The sequence below is a fragment of the Arvicola amphibius genome, chromosome 1, assembly GCF_903992535.2.
Source record: "Arvicola amphibius chromosome 1, mArvAmp1.2, whole genome shotgun sequence".
NCBI lineage: Eukaryota > Metazoa > Chordata > Mammalia > Rodentia > Cricetidae > Arvicola > Arvicola amphibius.
This window is the reverse complement of record NC_052047.1, coordinates 121,963,199-121,977,067: the sequence shown is the minus strand read 5'-3', so window position 1 is coordinate 121,977,067 and position 13,869 is coordinate 121,963,199. Positions and strand designations below refer to the sequence as shown.

The window sequence follows — 13,869 nt, the reverse complement described above, 5'->3', positions numbered from 1 at the left end:
GTAAAGGGTGATTCTGCAGCTGTATCCCCCAAAAGGTATTTCTAAGAATGGAAATGGGTTCTAACTACAAAGATAAGTCTTCCATTATCTCTTCTCTTGCCAGATGTTTAGTTCAGCCTCCCCCCCCCCCCACACACACACCCCACCACCGCCTTTAACTTTATAGCAGATGCCAGAGAGTCAACAGTTTAGCCAGTTACTTACAGAAATTTGACAGACTGGTTGGATTTTATCTCTTGGTCTTTGCAGTAAATACCATTTAATGGTAGTGATACAGCAATCAATCAGTACCTGTATAAATAAACTCAGACACAAAACACTCATTTTCCCCCTCAGCATGCCTTAAGAGGAGGAAATGTTTTGAGTTTTAAGCATTTATTGAAATTCTACACATGACAACATACTTTGGCTGGTATCCCAACTTTTTAACAAATGTGTCTGCTAGATGGAAAGACTTGCCGTCATCTTGAAGGGCCAAAGCCTAGTCACATTCTCTATATGTGAAGGGATACTTGGAAAGTGTGGGGAGATTCACACTCCCGGGCCCGGGGGGTCACTTTCCTCTTCCTCTTTTATTTTCATCAGTCCTAGGCCAGGGTGTAATTCAAAAGTGCTGCAATAAATAAAACATGAAGACATGTTTTTATCTAAATGGCTAAATGAATGGCTAGATGTTCCTAGGATAGAGTAAATTTTTAAGTAGGTGTGTACAATACACCAAGAGGAAGGTATATGGAAAGCTGCCTGCTGGAGTGGGCTCAGTGAAGAAGCCTGATTCAAGTCCCAGCTGTGCTGCTTAAGAGACAGACGACACATTTCCAATAAGCCTCACATTTTCTTAACCCTAAAACGTGCAAGTTACTATGCCACTAAGGCTTAAAGAAGCACAGTAATAACCAGCACTCACTGGGCACTTTCTACATACCAAGTGTGGGCAGTTTAAAATACCTGTCTGCTAACCCTTAAAAGCAGTTCAGTGATAAATGTCTTTAATCCACTATCCAAGCAAAGAAACAGGCTCAGACATTACTTGTTTAAGTCATACTAGCAAGTAACAGCCAGGTTTCAGTAATGAAAATCTGTCCTAAGAGTCCTTAGAAACTGGGGTAATGTCATCTGAAAAACTTTATATGTTACTTATTAACAATGCCTGTCATTAGAACAGTGCTTACAGTTGAGAGTCGTTTGATGCCTGGTAGTTCATTGCTACCTTGGAAGAATATTCATGGGACTGGATTTAAAGAGCTAAAGGAGCTCTTTAATGCAAGAAAGGCAGAAAATGAGCAAAACACAAACCGTGAACCTGCTATCTAGCAAGTCTTTTTTTGAATGGCTCTGGAGTCTGATCATTATGGTTCAGCGTAGAGTGGTTGCACTTACTAGTTATGTGACCTTGGTAAATTGCTTAAACGGAGGCATTGCACTTGTGCTTCTAAGGACTCTAATAATCCTGAACCAAAGTCTATGTACTTGCTTGTCACAGTACTTGCTTATTAAGGGTCTGACAGATTCCCATGTGCCAACCCCGTCCAGTGAGTGTCCTGGACCCTTGCCTGCCCATACCACACTAGACTAGATAAAACATCCTGTGCACTGGCCCAGTCTTTGAGTTGCCAGGACTCTTGCCTGTTTTCGCCATCACCAACCTCATTGCCTAGCCATTCTGTGTCCTGGCCAAGTCTGATAAGTATCCTGAACCCTCTCACCTGCCTGCCATATTCTTAATACTTAGGCCCAGATTTAGGCAAACAGCTTATACTAGCCTGGTGAGTGCCCAAGAACCTGGCTTACCCAATTAGCCGAGCTTGCAGAACAGCCATCCATTCGAATCATCCACATTTCTTGCTTACCACTGAACTGGAATCATGCATGTTCATCCAATCCAAAATCAACACTGAGAATCTAAAGGATTAACTACTAATTATTGATACCTTATCTGAAATCAACTAAGCAACAATAAAAATCAAAACAAAACTCCCAATCAACAGAGGCAGCCTAGAATCAGACATACAACCAAGGAAGTCTACATGACAAACTCATATTACAAAACACAAATGTTGAGAGGCCAAGACATTATGTCCCTTCCAAAACTCACCAGCCCTATAGAAATGTTCTCCAATAAAAACTACCTAGAGGGCTGGAGAGATGGCTCAGTGGTTAGGAGCACTGACTGCTGTTCCAGAGGATCTGGGTTCAGTTCCCAGCACCCACATGACAGCTTGCTGCTGTCTATTATTCAAGCTCTGGTTCCACTCACACCCAGACATATGTGCAGGTAGAACACCAAAGCACATAAAATAAAAATTAAAAAAATTTACAAAACTACCTAGATGAATCCCAGGACACAATTTAAAAGAACAATAATAAACATCATCAACGAATCCAAAAGTTTAAAGGAAACAACTCAATGAACTTAGGAGGATAAGAATAAATCCAAGAAAATAAATATGTAACTGAATCAAATGACAAGACAGTTCAAGACCTGAAAACTGAATTCAGTAAAGAGATAGAAATAATGAAATTGCAAAACTCAATAACCCAATTAGAAAACTCAGGAAAGCCTCACCAGCAGAATGGATCAAGAAGACAGATTATTAGGACTTGAAGATAAAGTAGAGGAATTAGGGATGAAGAGAACTCCGGCAGTCATGAGCACTCCTTGCAGAGGACCCATGTTCAGTTTCGGTTCCCAATACTCACATCAGGTAGCTTACAACTGCTTATAACCACAGATCCAGGGGATCTGCTGCTCTCCTCTAGCCTCTAATGCACTCAAGCTCTGTGATATATATACATATATATATGTATATATATGCATATATATATGCACACACGTGTATATTCATGTATATACATATAAAAATAAAAAGGATTAGACCACATTAGCAAATAATTTGAAAACTTAATAAAACTACATGAAAGATATATAAAAGAAACCGTGGGACAGCTTGAATAGACAAAAATCTAGCCATGTGTGGTGTTATATGCCTTTAATCCCAGCAGCCAGGGCTACGTAGAGAGAACCTGTCTCAAACAAACAAGGTCAAATTATCACATGAAGGACAGGAATCCCAATGACACAGACCAGAACTTCAACAAGATCATACAAGAAAACCCCCAAATTAAAGAGACATTACTAATATTTTTGGTTGTGAGCCTAGCCTTTAACAGCTGAGCCATTTCTCCGGCCCAAAGAGACATTACTTAAACTATCATTTGTAGTACAGCATCTCCTAGAGTATCAGAATCTTGAGATATTTTTAATTTTTTGACACAGGACTTTATGTAGCCCACAGTGGCCCAAAGTCCTTATGTAGCTGAGGCTGGCCTTGAATTCCTTATTCTTCTGCCTCCATCTCCCAAGTGCTAAGATTACAGGTATGCACTACTAACCCCAGATTTTAATGATATATTTAAGAAACAATACAGTTTGAGCTGGTACGATGGCTCTATGGGTAAAGGCATTTGCAGTGAGCCTGATGATCTGAGCACATAAGCATACCCACACACAAAAGATAATGAATAAATATAACAAAGAAAAACTTAGGGAGAACAGTCCTAAAATTTTCTAACTACTCCAAAAAGGCCTTTCCCACACACTGCAAACACCCCACAAATGACACTATATGTTTTAGGACTAATTTTAACATTAATTTTTCCTTAAATAAAGTATCATACTTTATGTTTTGAAAAAAAAAATCACTGATTTACTGAAAATCCCTCTCAAGAGAATTTTGCTTTGAGACATGTTTTCACAGTGTACCCCAGGACTAGCTTTGAACTCATTATCTTCAATTTTCCAAATGCTGGGATTATAGGTGTGTACCACCTTTCCAGCTTAGACCTGTGATAGGTAAGTTGGCCAGTTATTAAAAATTTATATAATAGGAGCTATAACCAGACCTATACAGCACGTTTCAGTATTTATTAGGCCTAAGCCTCTGATTTTAAGGTGGAATGAGCTGTATCAGAAGAACCGATAAATTTAAGTAACAAGTAAAATAGGAATAGAATGTCTACTTTCTAGAACTGTGATACGAACTTATATAAATCCTCATTATATGCCTGGGCATCACTTAACTAAAGGTCTTTCCTTAAAACAGCTGAATTCCAGGGGTCAGAATTCCGAGGACAACACATCAAGTCCTTACTTGTTGGTTCCTGGCAGCAGGATGAGGCAGAGGGTGCCCGGGCTCAGGCAGTGATAGAGTTTTTCAATCTTCCGGTTGCAACGCCAGGCAACTATCCTTGGATGGTTCTCCTCCATAATCTAGGACCAAAGCCATGCTTCAACATTTAGTCTCCTGTTCACCTTTAGGAGTTAAAGCACTTTCTTGAGTTCTAAAGCCACAGGAAGCTCTGGGAAAAATCCCTGTCTAAAACCCAGCCCTCTTACAGACCTCAAGTGACTTAGGACTTCTGTGGCAGAGGGCAGCTTCTGTTGGTTCTCTCAAGTGAGTCTTCCAAAAGGGCCCTAAGCAAGGGAGTCATACCACTGATGAGGTTCCCTGCCTGCCTTTGCCATTAAAGGTATCTGTGACCTTGGATGAGTCACTGACCAGCTCTAATCTCCATCCCTCATCTGCTAAGTCTGAGACTACAGCAAAGCTTCTCAAGCTTTAAGCAGCCTTCGATCTCCACACTTACACATACACCTTCTTTATCCATGCATTTCCACTGCTGCCTTAGTCTTGCCTAATCTCAAGTCAGATGTAAGTTTAATGGAAGTCCTAAGCTACAAAAGTAGAAACAAAAAAGTCTCTACCTATGACAGCCAAAATTTATCTTGTGTATATATCACACTTTGGGAAGCCCTGAACTAATTCACCTAAGACTTATCCAGCTTTCCATCCTTCCACCCTGGTCCCTCAAAGTTCCTTGCAGAACCACACTGAAGAATAAGAATGAGATTTTTAGTGGTTATCAAAGGGGCAAAAGTATTTGATGCCTGAGAGAGGAACAAATATGGCCAGGGCTGGAGAAGGCTGGGGGAGTGATATAAGATGAGCCAGGGCAGGAAAAACAAACCAACAAAAAGCCTGAAGGATGCAGTGCCAATGAGCAAGTCTTTCCTGATTGCTTCAGAAGCAGAAGGCCAGGTCCAGAACCAGAGACCCCAGCAGCTACCTTCCCTGCTGACCCCAAGACACACTCATTACCTGGAAGACATGCTTCTCCAAGAGAGGTGGTACTAGTTGAAGTCCTGAAGGCATTGCTGGTTCAGGATGTATGTCCTTGAGCCATGTCTGAAGGTGCATGGGGGTTAGGGCATGTCTGCCTTTCAACTTCCAGTCCTTGCCTTTGAGAATTTCAAGGGCTACCTGGGCACTGTCACGAGATTTGAACTCTGAAAGTAGGAAAAATCCCAACATTTGTTACTGAGAGCTAAGAAAGCAGATCAACAGATAAGCTAAGGCCTGGCTAAGGTGTAGGAATAGGGTAGAATTAGAAGCTCCGCCCTGATCTACTCCAGGAAAGCTTTTTTGGTGAACCCCTTCTTTGACCTCATTTTGCTGCCATCTCCAATATCCTTCCAGGGTACATTTAATGGTATTACTTACTCAAGAAACAGTATTTTTTTTGCTGTCTGCTTTTAACATCTTTAGGCAGTATCATGGCTTCCAGGCCAGGAAAGAGGCTGGACTGCTCCAACAGGCGTTCTTTAAAAGCTTTGCCAAATCCAGTCACATATATAGTACCTTGGTTTTCACAATCTTGCTCTAGCTCACGCACAAGGGTGTCACACTCAAGAGTGAATTCTGTCACAGGCCTGTGTACCTAACCAAGGAAAGATGATGTTAGTGGTACAAAGTCACCATTTTAACTAACCTCTGTCATGATGTACATCAGCAAGTCAATATGCAGCTTCCTAATATATGAGGAGTTCAATAAGTGCTTCATAGAAATGATTGTAGATTTAATTAAGAAATATATATTTTCGGCCGGGCGGTGGTGGCGCACGCCTTTAATCCCAGCACTCGGGAGGCAGAGGCAGGCGGATCTCAGCCTGGTCTACAAGAGCTAGTTCCAGGACAGGCTCTAAAAAAGCTGCAGAGAAACCCTGTCTCGAAAATCAACAACAAAAAAAAAAAAAAAAAAGAAATATATATTTTCATAAAAATCAATATTCTCCAGTTCTCTACCTGCTGCCTCCACTGAAACCTTCTTTACTTGTACAAAAACAAGTTTACAATACCACCATCTCACCCCCTTGAAAGCTTAAGGAGTGGGCAGACTCAGAATAGCCACTGAGGGACAAGGATACTTGATAAGGAATGCAATAAAACTGTAGTCTAGCCCAGGCTGATTTTTATGAAACAGAAAATTATTAAGTCTTGACTAAGGGCATTTATATTTTTTTATTTTTTAAAGATTTATTTAGTTATTATATATACTGTATTCTACACCAGATCTCATTACAGATGGTTGTGAACCACCATGTGGTTGCTGGGAATTGAACTCAGGACCTTCGGAAGAACAGGCAGTACTCCTAACCTCTGAGCCATCTCTCCAGCCCTGACTAAGGACATTTATTACAATGCCTCATGACTGGGCATCTCCAGGATATCCCTAAATATGGACTGTGGTAAATCTTGCCTAGATGAAGGGGGCTACTTTCAGTTTTGGCCATCTTACCCTGATGTAAGAACCTTCTACCAGAATGCCATTCATGGTCTCTATAGCCAGCTGAGCAGCTTCCAAGACTTCATACTGTACACAGAAGTAAGGCTGCAGAAAGACAAAGGTTTTCACCATTGTTACTTCCAACTCAAACTGCTAGAAGGAGGGATTGAGAAAGGGACCCAAACCACAATGGATGCTTTTTAATGTGCTAGGCCAGACAGGCAGTGGATTGCAGACTGTCAGTCAGCTTTAAGTAAAATCACCACAGTTCAGGAATTGGTTTTCAGTCAGTAACTTCCATTTTTCCATTTAAAACCAAAGCCCATTGTGATGGTAATATAAGAAAAACTAACCAATTCATCACTACCTAACTTGCTCTTCATATTTGCTACAAAGCACTAAGGTCACTCATGTATGTCACGAGCAGGGACTCCCAGATGTCAACTAGCTTGGTTTTTAGACAGCTTTCCAGTCCCCTGGGAAAGCCAAGTTCTTCCACTGGCTAGGCCACATCTTAAGACTCTAAGCAGCTAAATCCCTGGAGTCCAGCTGAGCTGCAGAGCAGCATGGAGAAAAAGTCCTTCTACAGAAACGTTTTAGGACATTGTTTTGAACAAAGTTTTGAAAATGGCACCAAAGGCAAGTAACAAAGGGGGAAGAAAAGACAAACTAGATTTCCTCAAAATTACAGTTTTTAGACATCAAGACTACCAAATTGTAAAAGGCAGTCCACAATATAGGAAAAAATCCTACAAGCCACATATCTATTAGGAGATTGAAACTTAAAAATTATAGGGTGTTCCAGTTCAGAATGATGAACAGTTATAGAGAAGGACGATCATGATCATGATACTATATTATATCAGTAAACTGATTGTGAACTTAAGGGTTGGAAAGGTAAATTCTATACTATGTATAGTATACAGAAACAAAAATCAACAAAAAAAGCAAGAAGACATAAGTGGTTATAAACATGCAACAAACTTCCCAATTCCAAGTCTATTCTCAGAGATAATCAATATCTAAATTTTTAGCTGTAGGAATGAACAACAACAAAAAAGTAACTTTGGCAGTCCTTATGTTTTTACTTCATTTTCATAATTATTATTGTACCAGGCTATGAACTGCCCCAGTTCTACATTCTAAAGGTAGAAAACAAAATACTGACATTTTCTCCTACTCCTGTCTTCAGCTAATTTAGTCCTCCTTCTAGAGGCCTCCGTCTTACTACTTACTACATAACATCTATAGTCAGCCCTTTCTTCTTGGAGAAGGGGTCTCACCATGGAGGCCTAACTGACCTGGAACTAGATCAGGGTGCTCTTGACTGTGCAGTAGCTGTGCTGCCTCTGCCTCCGCCTCCATGTACCACCATGCCCAGCTCCTATATTCTTATGCTGTTTCTAGTTTTAATTCTTGTCGTATCTTCTTTCATGCTATGCTATTGCTTCAGATGTCAACCTTAGTCATTTAACTACTTAAAATAATATAATGACTATAAAGATGGAGATTTACTTAAGTCCTCTGAATTATACACATTTTAACATGACATTATTTAGATAATTAAAAATATTTTTCTTTTGTTGAAATAGTTTCAAAATCATTAAGATCATTTATATAAATAAAAATCTAATACACAAAATTTACTTCAAGAGACTAGAGAATTAAAAAAGAAAAGTAGGCAGGTAGAACTCTTACATTGTCCGATGCCCCTTACAATACACTAAATAAATCTTTCTTTAAAAACAGAAAATCAAAGTTGAGTATAGTACATGGTGGCATACACCTGTAATCCTGGCTACTCAGAAGATGAGTCAGGGGACTGCATATCTTACAGCAACATAGGATACACAATAAGATCCTCTCTAATACTAAAACAAAAGGGGTTAGGAATGTTGCTCAATGGTAATCTTTTTCTAACATGCCTAAGACTCTAGGTTTAATCCCTAGTTACACCTTTTTTTCCTTCTGGTTTTTCGAGACAAGGGTTTCTCTGTAGCTTTGAAACCTGTCCTGGAACTAGCTCTTATAGATTGGAATGGCCTCAAACTCATAGAGATCCACCTTCCTCTGCCTCCCAAGTGCTGGGATTAAAGGTGTGTGCCACCACCGCCCAGCTCACTCTTAAAACCCTTTATAAATCAATTATCCTTTAGTGTATCCTAGCTATTGGCCAACTGTGTAGCTAAAACCTATACAACTTCCTAAGTCAGGGAATTTACAATTCTTTTGTAATTTTTAACTTATTTTTATTTATTTAGTTTGTGTGTGTGTGTGTGTGTATGTATGTATGTGTGTGTGTGTGTGTGTGTGTGTGTGTGTGCACATGTGTTATGGCTGGCATGTAGAAATCAGTGGACACTTTGTGGAAACTGCTTCTTTCTTCTACTAATGTGAGTCCCAGAAATTAATTCATGTCATCAGACTGGCAGCAAGTGCCTTTATCTGCTGAACCATCTTACTAGGTGGCTTCACTATTTTGTTTAAAAAATAGTTATCATTTTTATATTTTTAAAATTATTTTGAAAATTTATTTGTTTTTTTAGTTATGCATATGTGTGTCTGTCTCTGTGTGTGGATATGTCCATATGCCTAGAGGCAAGGATGTCTGATTCCCCTGGGGCTGGTTGTGCACTGCCCGATGTGGGTGCTGGGAGTTAAACTCAGGTCCTCCAGAGCAGTACATACTCTTAACCATGGAGCCATCATTCCACATACACACCCCCAACTATTCTTTTTAAAGGATATTCTTATCATTCAAAGGTGAGGTCAGCACAAAAGGTTACATTCAACTAGCAGGGATTTTGTTTTTGTTTTTTTGAGACAGGGTCTTTCTATGTAACTCTGGCTGTTTTGAAACTCTCTATGGAGACCACACTGGCCTTAAACTCACAGAGATCCTCCTGCCTCTGCTTCCTAGAGTTCTGAGATTAAAAATACGTGTTACTACCCTGTCTTTAGCATATTTTTGTCTGGCCTACATGGTATATTTCTCTTTAAGCAAAACAAAATAAAAACTCTTAAGTACACAAGAACATAAGATCCAGAAATAATGATTATATATGGGCCGGCTACTGTCCCCATCAGACAGAGCTGGAGCTAATCAAGCTCATTTTACTGATTCGTTATTGGTTAGCCACACAGTCCTCACAATCATCTGATTTTTCTAAGAAAGAAAGTCAAAACCTAATATTCTCAGCTTACCCTAAAAGTTTCAAGAACAAGAGTTACTGACTGGACTGGGCCCATGCTCTTAAACATCTTCTTCAGAGGCCCAATGTTACAATTTTTGATAAATGGACCAACATAGACAGTTGACATCTCTATCCATTTGGTCTTCATCTGTAGGAAAAACAACAGAATGAAGTGGTGGATGTGAAAATGAACTGAAACCGTAAGTCAAAGCTTGGCTTACCTTTTCAGATGTCTAAAGTCCAGACTTGTTATAGGGCTGGGAAGATGGCTCGGTGGGTAAAAGTACTTGTTGCTATTGCAGAAGAGCATTTGATTCCCACCATCCACATGGTGGTTCACAACCATCTGTACCTCCAAGTTTCAGGGAACTTTATGCCCCGTTCTGACCTCCAAGAGCACCAAGCATGCATGTGATACACACACACATAAATGCAGAGAAAATATTCACACACAAAAAATAAAATGAATAAATCCTTCAAAAAAATTATCATTGAGGTAAGGTGCATGCCTTTAATCCCAGACCTCTGGGAGGCAGAGACAGAGGGATCTCTGTGAGTTTGAGTCCAGCCTGGTCTCCAGAGAATTTGAGGACAGCTCTGGCTTCATAAAAACCCTGTCTCAAAAAATAAAAAACAAAATAAAACGAAGAGTCTATATTCAAGGATGTCCACTGCAACATTATTTATAGTAGGAAAAAAATTGAAAACACAAATGCTCTCAATAATAGGTTTACCACTCAGTGGAATACTTGCATATAAGAACAATAAACTATGTCTGACACAGAAGATACATTTAAAATTAAAATAAAGTTGCAACAAGGGGCTGGCAATGGCTCAATGGATAAAGTGCTTGCTTGAGGACCGGAGTTCAGACCCCAGCACCCACAGGAAAACATGAATGCAAGTGGCACATGCCTCTAACCTCAGTGCTGGCAGTAAAGACAGGGTGGCCAAATTAGTGAGCTTCAGACTCAGTGAGATACTCTGCCTCAAATAAATAAATAAATAAATAGATGTGATAAAAGAATATATTTAGGGCTGGAGAGATGGCTCAGCAGTTAAGAGCATTGCCTGCTCTTCCAAAGGTCCTGAGTTCAATTCCCGGCAACCACATGGTGGCTCACAACCATCTGTAATGAGGTCTGGTGCCCTCTTCTGGCCTGCAGGCAGAATACTGTATACATATTAAGTAAATAAATATTTTTTTTTAAAAAAAGAAGATATTTAATGATGGCCTCTGACCTTGTTCTGCCTCTGCATGCATGGGCATACACACCCACCCACCCACATACCTGTACTCATATATATACACTAAAAAAACTACACAAAACAAAACGAAGTTGCAAAACAGGATATTCAGTCTGATTCCTATTTTTATAAGACATGTTTTTCAAATATTAATGTATATTGAAATAATCTGGAGAAATAGATGTGAATTTAAGCAAGTGTGCATTACTTTCCTTAATGAAGAGAGGTAGTTATCAAACAGTTCAGCAGAATCCATCTACTTACACTTTGCTTCACCTCGTCAGCAAAGATGGGTGAAAAGGGCTCAAAAGAGAACTGTACAATGCTGAAGGGAAACAAAGGGACTTCCACTCTGGCTTCCTCAAGCACCTGAAGAGAACAGACAGCATAGACTGAATGAGTGAGGAACCCAATACTCATTCAACTCCCTCCAAGAGCCACAGTAATATAAACAGTTGCCTTTTACTTATACCCCAAAGAGGTACACAGCTGACTTCCAGGTCCAAAGGAGAATGGTAACAGCACACAGTCTCCTAGAAAAGCCATTAAATTACTGCTTCTTGGCCTTTTGGCTAAGACCCAGCATAGTATCAGTCCTTTCCAGTTTAATATACTATGTCCTCTATCCAAGAATAACATATGCAATGAGTTTCTGAAGCAGGGAGATGGAAGGGGAGCTTCCACGTCACACCTCAACCTGGAACTGGAGAACCTCAGGAACAACGCACCCTTCTAGGGATATAAGACTTGGTTTCTTTCTTTCTTTTCTTTTTTGACATTGTCACAAATAGTTTATCAATGCTTAGAAAAGAATTACACAACAGAAGCAGTTTATTCAAGGATATCAGCCTGGGTCCATATTCAAAAGTCAACATGTACTGTCATATCAACCAGCATGACTGGACTCACTTATGCAGACAAAGCTTATGGAAAATTTCAATGTCAAAACTCAGAAAATCCAGGACAGAGGGAACTTCCACAACCCAATGAATTAAAAATCTAACAACTGAGCCAGTTAGAGCTGGCTCACGTCTTTAATCCTGGCAACTCAAGATTAAATCAGAGACAGGGATCTCTTGTGAGTTTGAGGACAACCTGGCCTACATAGAGAGTTCCAGGACAGCCAGGGCTACACAGTGAAAAGGACTTGGTTTCTTTCTAAAGGCAGCTTGCAACAGGGCCTGGAGGCACAGGCTTATGATCTCAACCACAAAGGGGCTGAGGATAGCAAATTTAAGACCAGGCTATGGACTGAATTCAAAGTCAGGCTGGACAACTTAGTGAGACCCTGTATCAAAATAAAAAGGGCTTGGGATATAGCATAGTGGAAACGCTCTTACCATATTCAAGAGTTTGGGTTTAACCATCTAGTATCACATAAAAGCCATAAAGGTAATGCATAACATATGTGACCCATACTTTAAATATTACTAAGAGAGCGATTACCACAAACCTTCAAGTCACTTGTAAGAAAATAAATTCCAACAGAGGCCCTCATCATTACACATTGTTGCAAATCAGTAAATAAAGAAAACAAAGGAGGCTTAAGAGAGTCACTGGCATGGAGGCAGTAGGTGGTAGGGAGGAGAATCAATGTGCCTGAAAGAATTAGAGGAAGTATAAAACAGAAGCACCCCTAGAAAGAAGTCCAACTAAATGCAAATGTCACAACTTTGATATAGCTAAAAGCCTGGCAGCCAGAAAGCAGCATGAAATATATAGAAAAAAAAGGTGGTACCCTTGTTAGATGTAGCAAAAATGAAAATAAAAAGGTAAATTACAGCTCTTGCCGAGAGAGATGGCAAATGGCAACCTTTCCTAACAAGATTATAAGTTCCTCTCCTCTCCCTGACACCATAAATTAGTCTCAAACAAACAAACAAACAACCCCCTAAGCTCCAAGTATTGGAAAGTTGAGAGTGGTGGGTATATGCCTCTAACTCCCAGTTCTTGGGAGGTGGGACATTCTAGTGAATGGCAATGGCACTGCAATACTTTGTGTTCCCATCTCTTTCTCCCTGTGAATCTACACAGACTTCAAGGGAGAATAACTTCCCACTCCAGAGATTCTCTCTTGGAATGCAAACCTATGTGCCCAACATTCTGGAAAACCTGGGCGCTGCCTGAGAAAACTGGCTTCTTCTCATCTGATTTGAAGAGCTGATAGGAGTATAGGTCTTGCTGAGAAATAATTACAAACTGACTACTACAGCATGTTAGAGATGCAGTTCCAAAGGAAGATGCCATGAGGTATAAGAGATTCTGTGCTGTAAAATATAGGCAGCAACAAACTGCCAAGAAAATTTGAGACAGTTAAAAACGCAAAATTGCAGATAACACAAATCTTGGAGTATAGAGATGCTGCATGAAACAGCTCATAAAATCAGAACTGGTTATTTTTCTCTCTCCCTTTATGTATGTAGAGGTGTATACATGCTTTCACGTTACGGTGCATATGTGTGCAGATGCATGTGCACATGTGTGCATATTGGTGTGGATGCATGAGGTTGATATTAGGGTGTCATCCTCAGTCACTTTGAAGCAAAGTATTTCACTGAACCTGGGGATCCCAGTTTCAGCTACTCTGGCAACCCAGCATGGTCCGGGCATCTTTATATCTGCCTCTCTCTCCCCATCCCCTACTAGGCCCACCTGGTTTTTAGATGGCGTTCCTGTTATCTTTAATCTTCAATTTGACATAACCTATAGTCATGAGAGGAAAACCTCCTCTATGGGCATATCTGAGGAACTGTCTTGTTAATTTATGTAGGTGGGCCCAGCACACTTGGATGACACCATTCCT

At 40.1% G+C, this 13,869-nt stretch overlaps 1 protein-coding gene and 1 pseudogene across 9 annotated transcripts in view; one reads left to right on the top strand and one right to left on the bottom strand.

The window, feature by feature from the left end:
* Positions 1-358: 358 nt before the first annotated feature.
* Positions 359-13,869, bottom strand: part of Rexo5 (RNA exonuclease 5) — a 57,403-nt gene continuing 43,892 nt past the window's right edge. For 6 of the 9 annotated variants that reach the window (XM_038326340.1, XM_038326381.1, XM_038326397.1 and 3 more), the window contains 7 exons: positions 11,331-11,435; positions 9,829-9,966; positions 6,637-6,729; positions 5,562-5,778; positions 5,160-5,347; positions 4,152-4,270; positions 359-613 (listed from right to left, as the gene is read on the bottom strand). In XM_038326340.1, the coding sequence (XP_038182268.1) occupies positions 532-613; positions 4,152-4,270; positions 5,160-5,347; positions 5,562-5,778; positions 6,637-6,729; positions 9,829-9,966; positions 11,331-11,435 (942 nt within the window). In that variant the 3' untranslated portion in view covers positions 359-531. The other 3 variants (XR_005285039.1, XM_038326349.1, XM_038326368.1) reach the window with 3 other exon arrangements.
* LOC119806161 lies at positions 11,619-11,799 on the top strand (annotated as a pseudogene).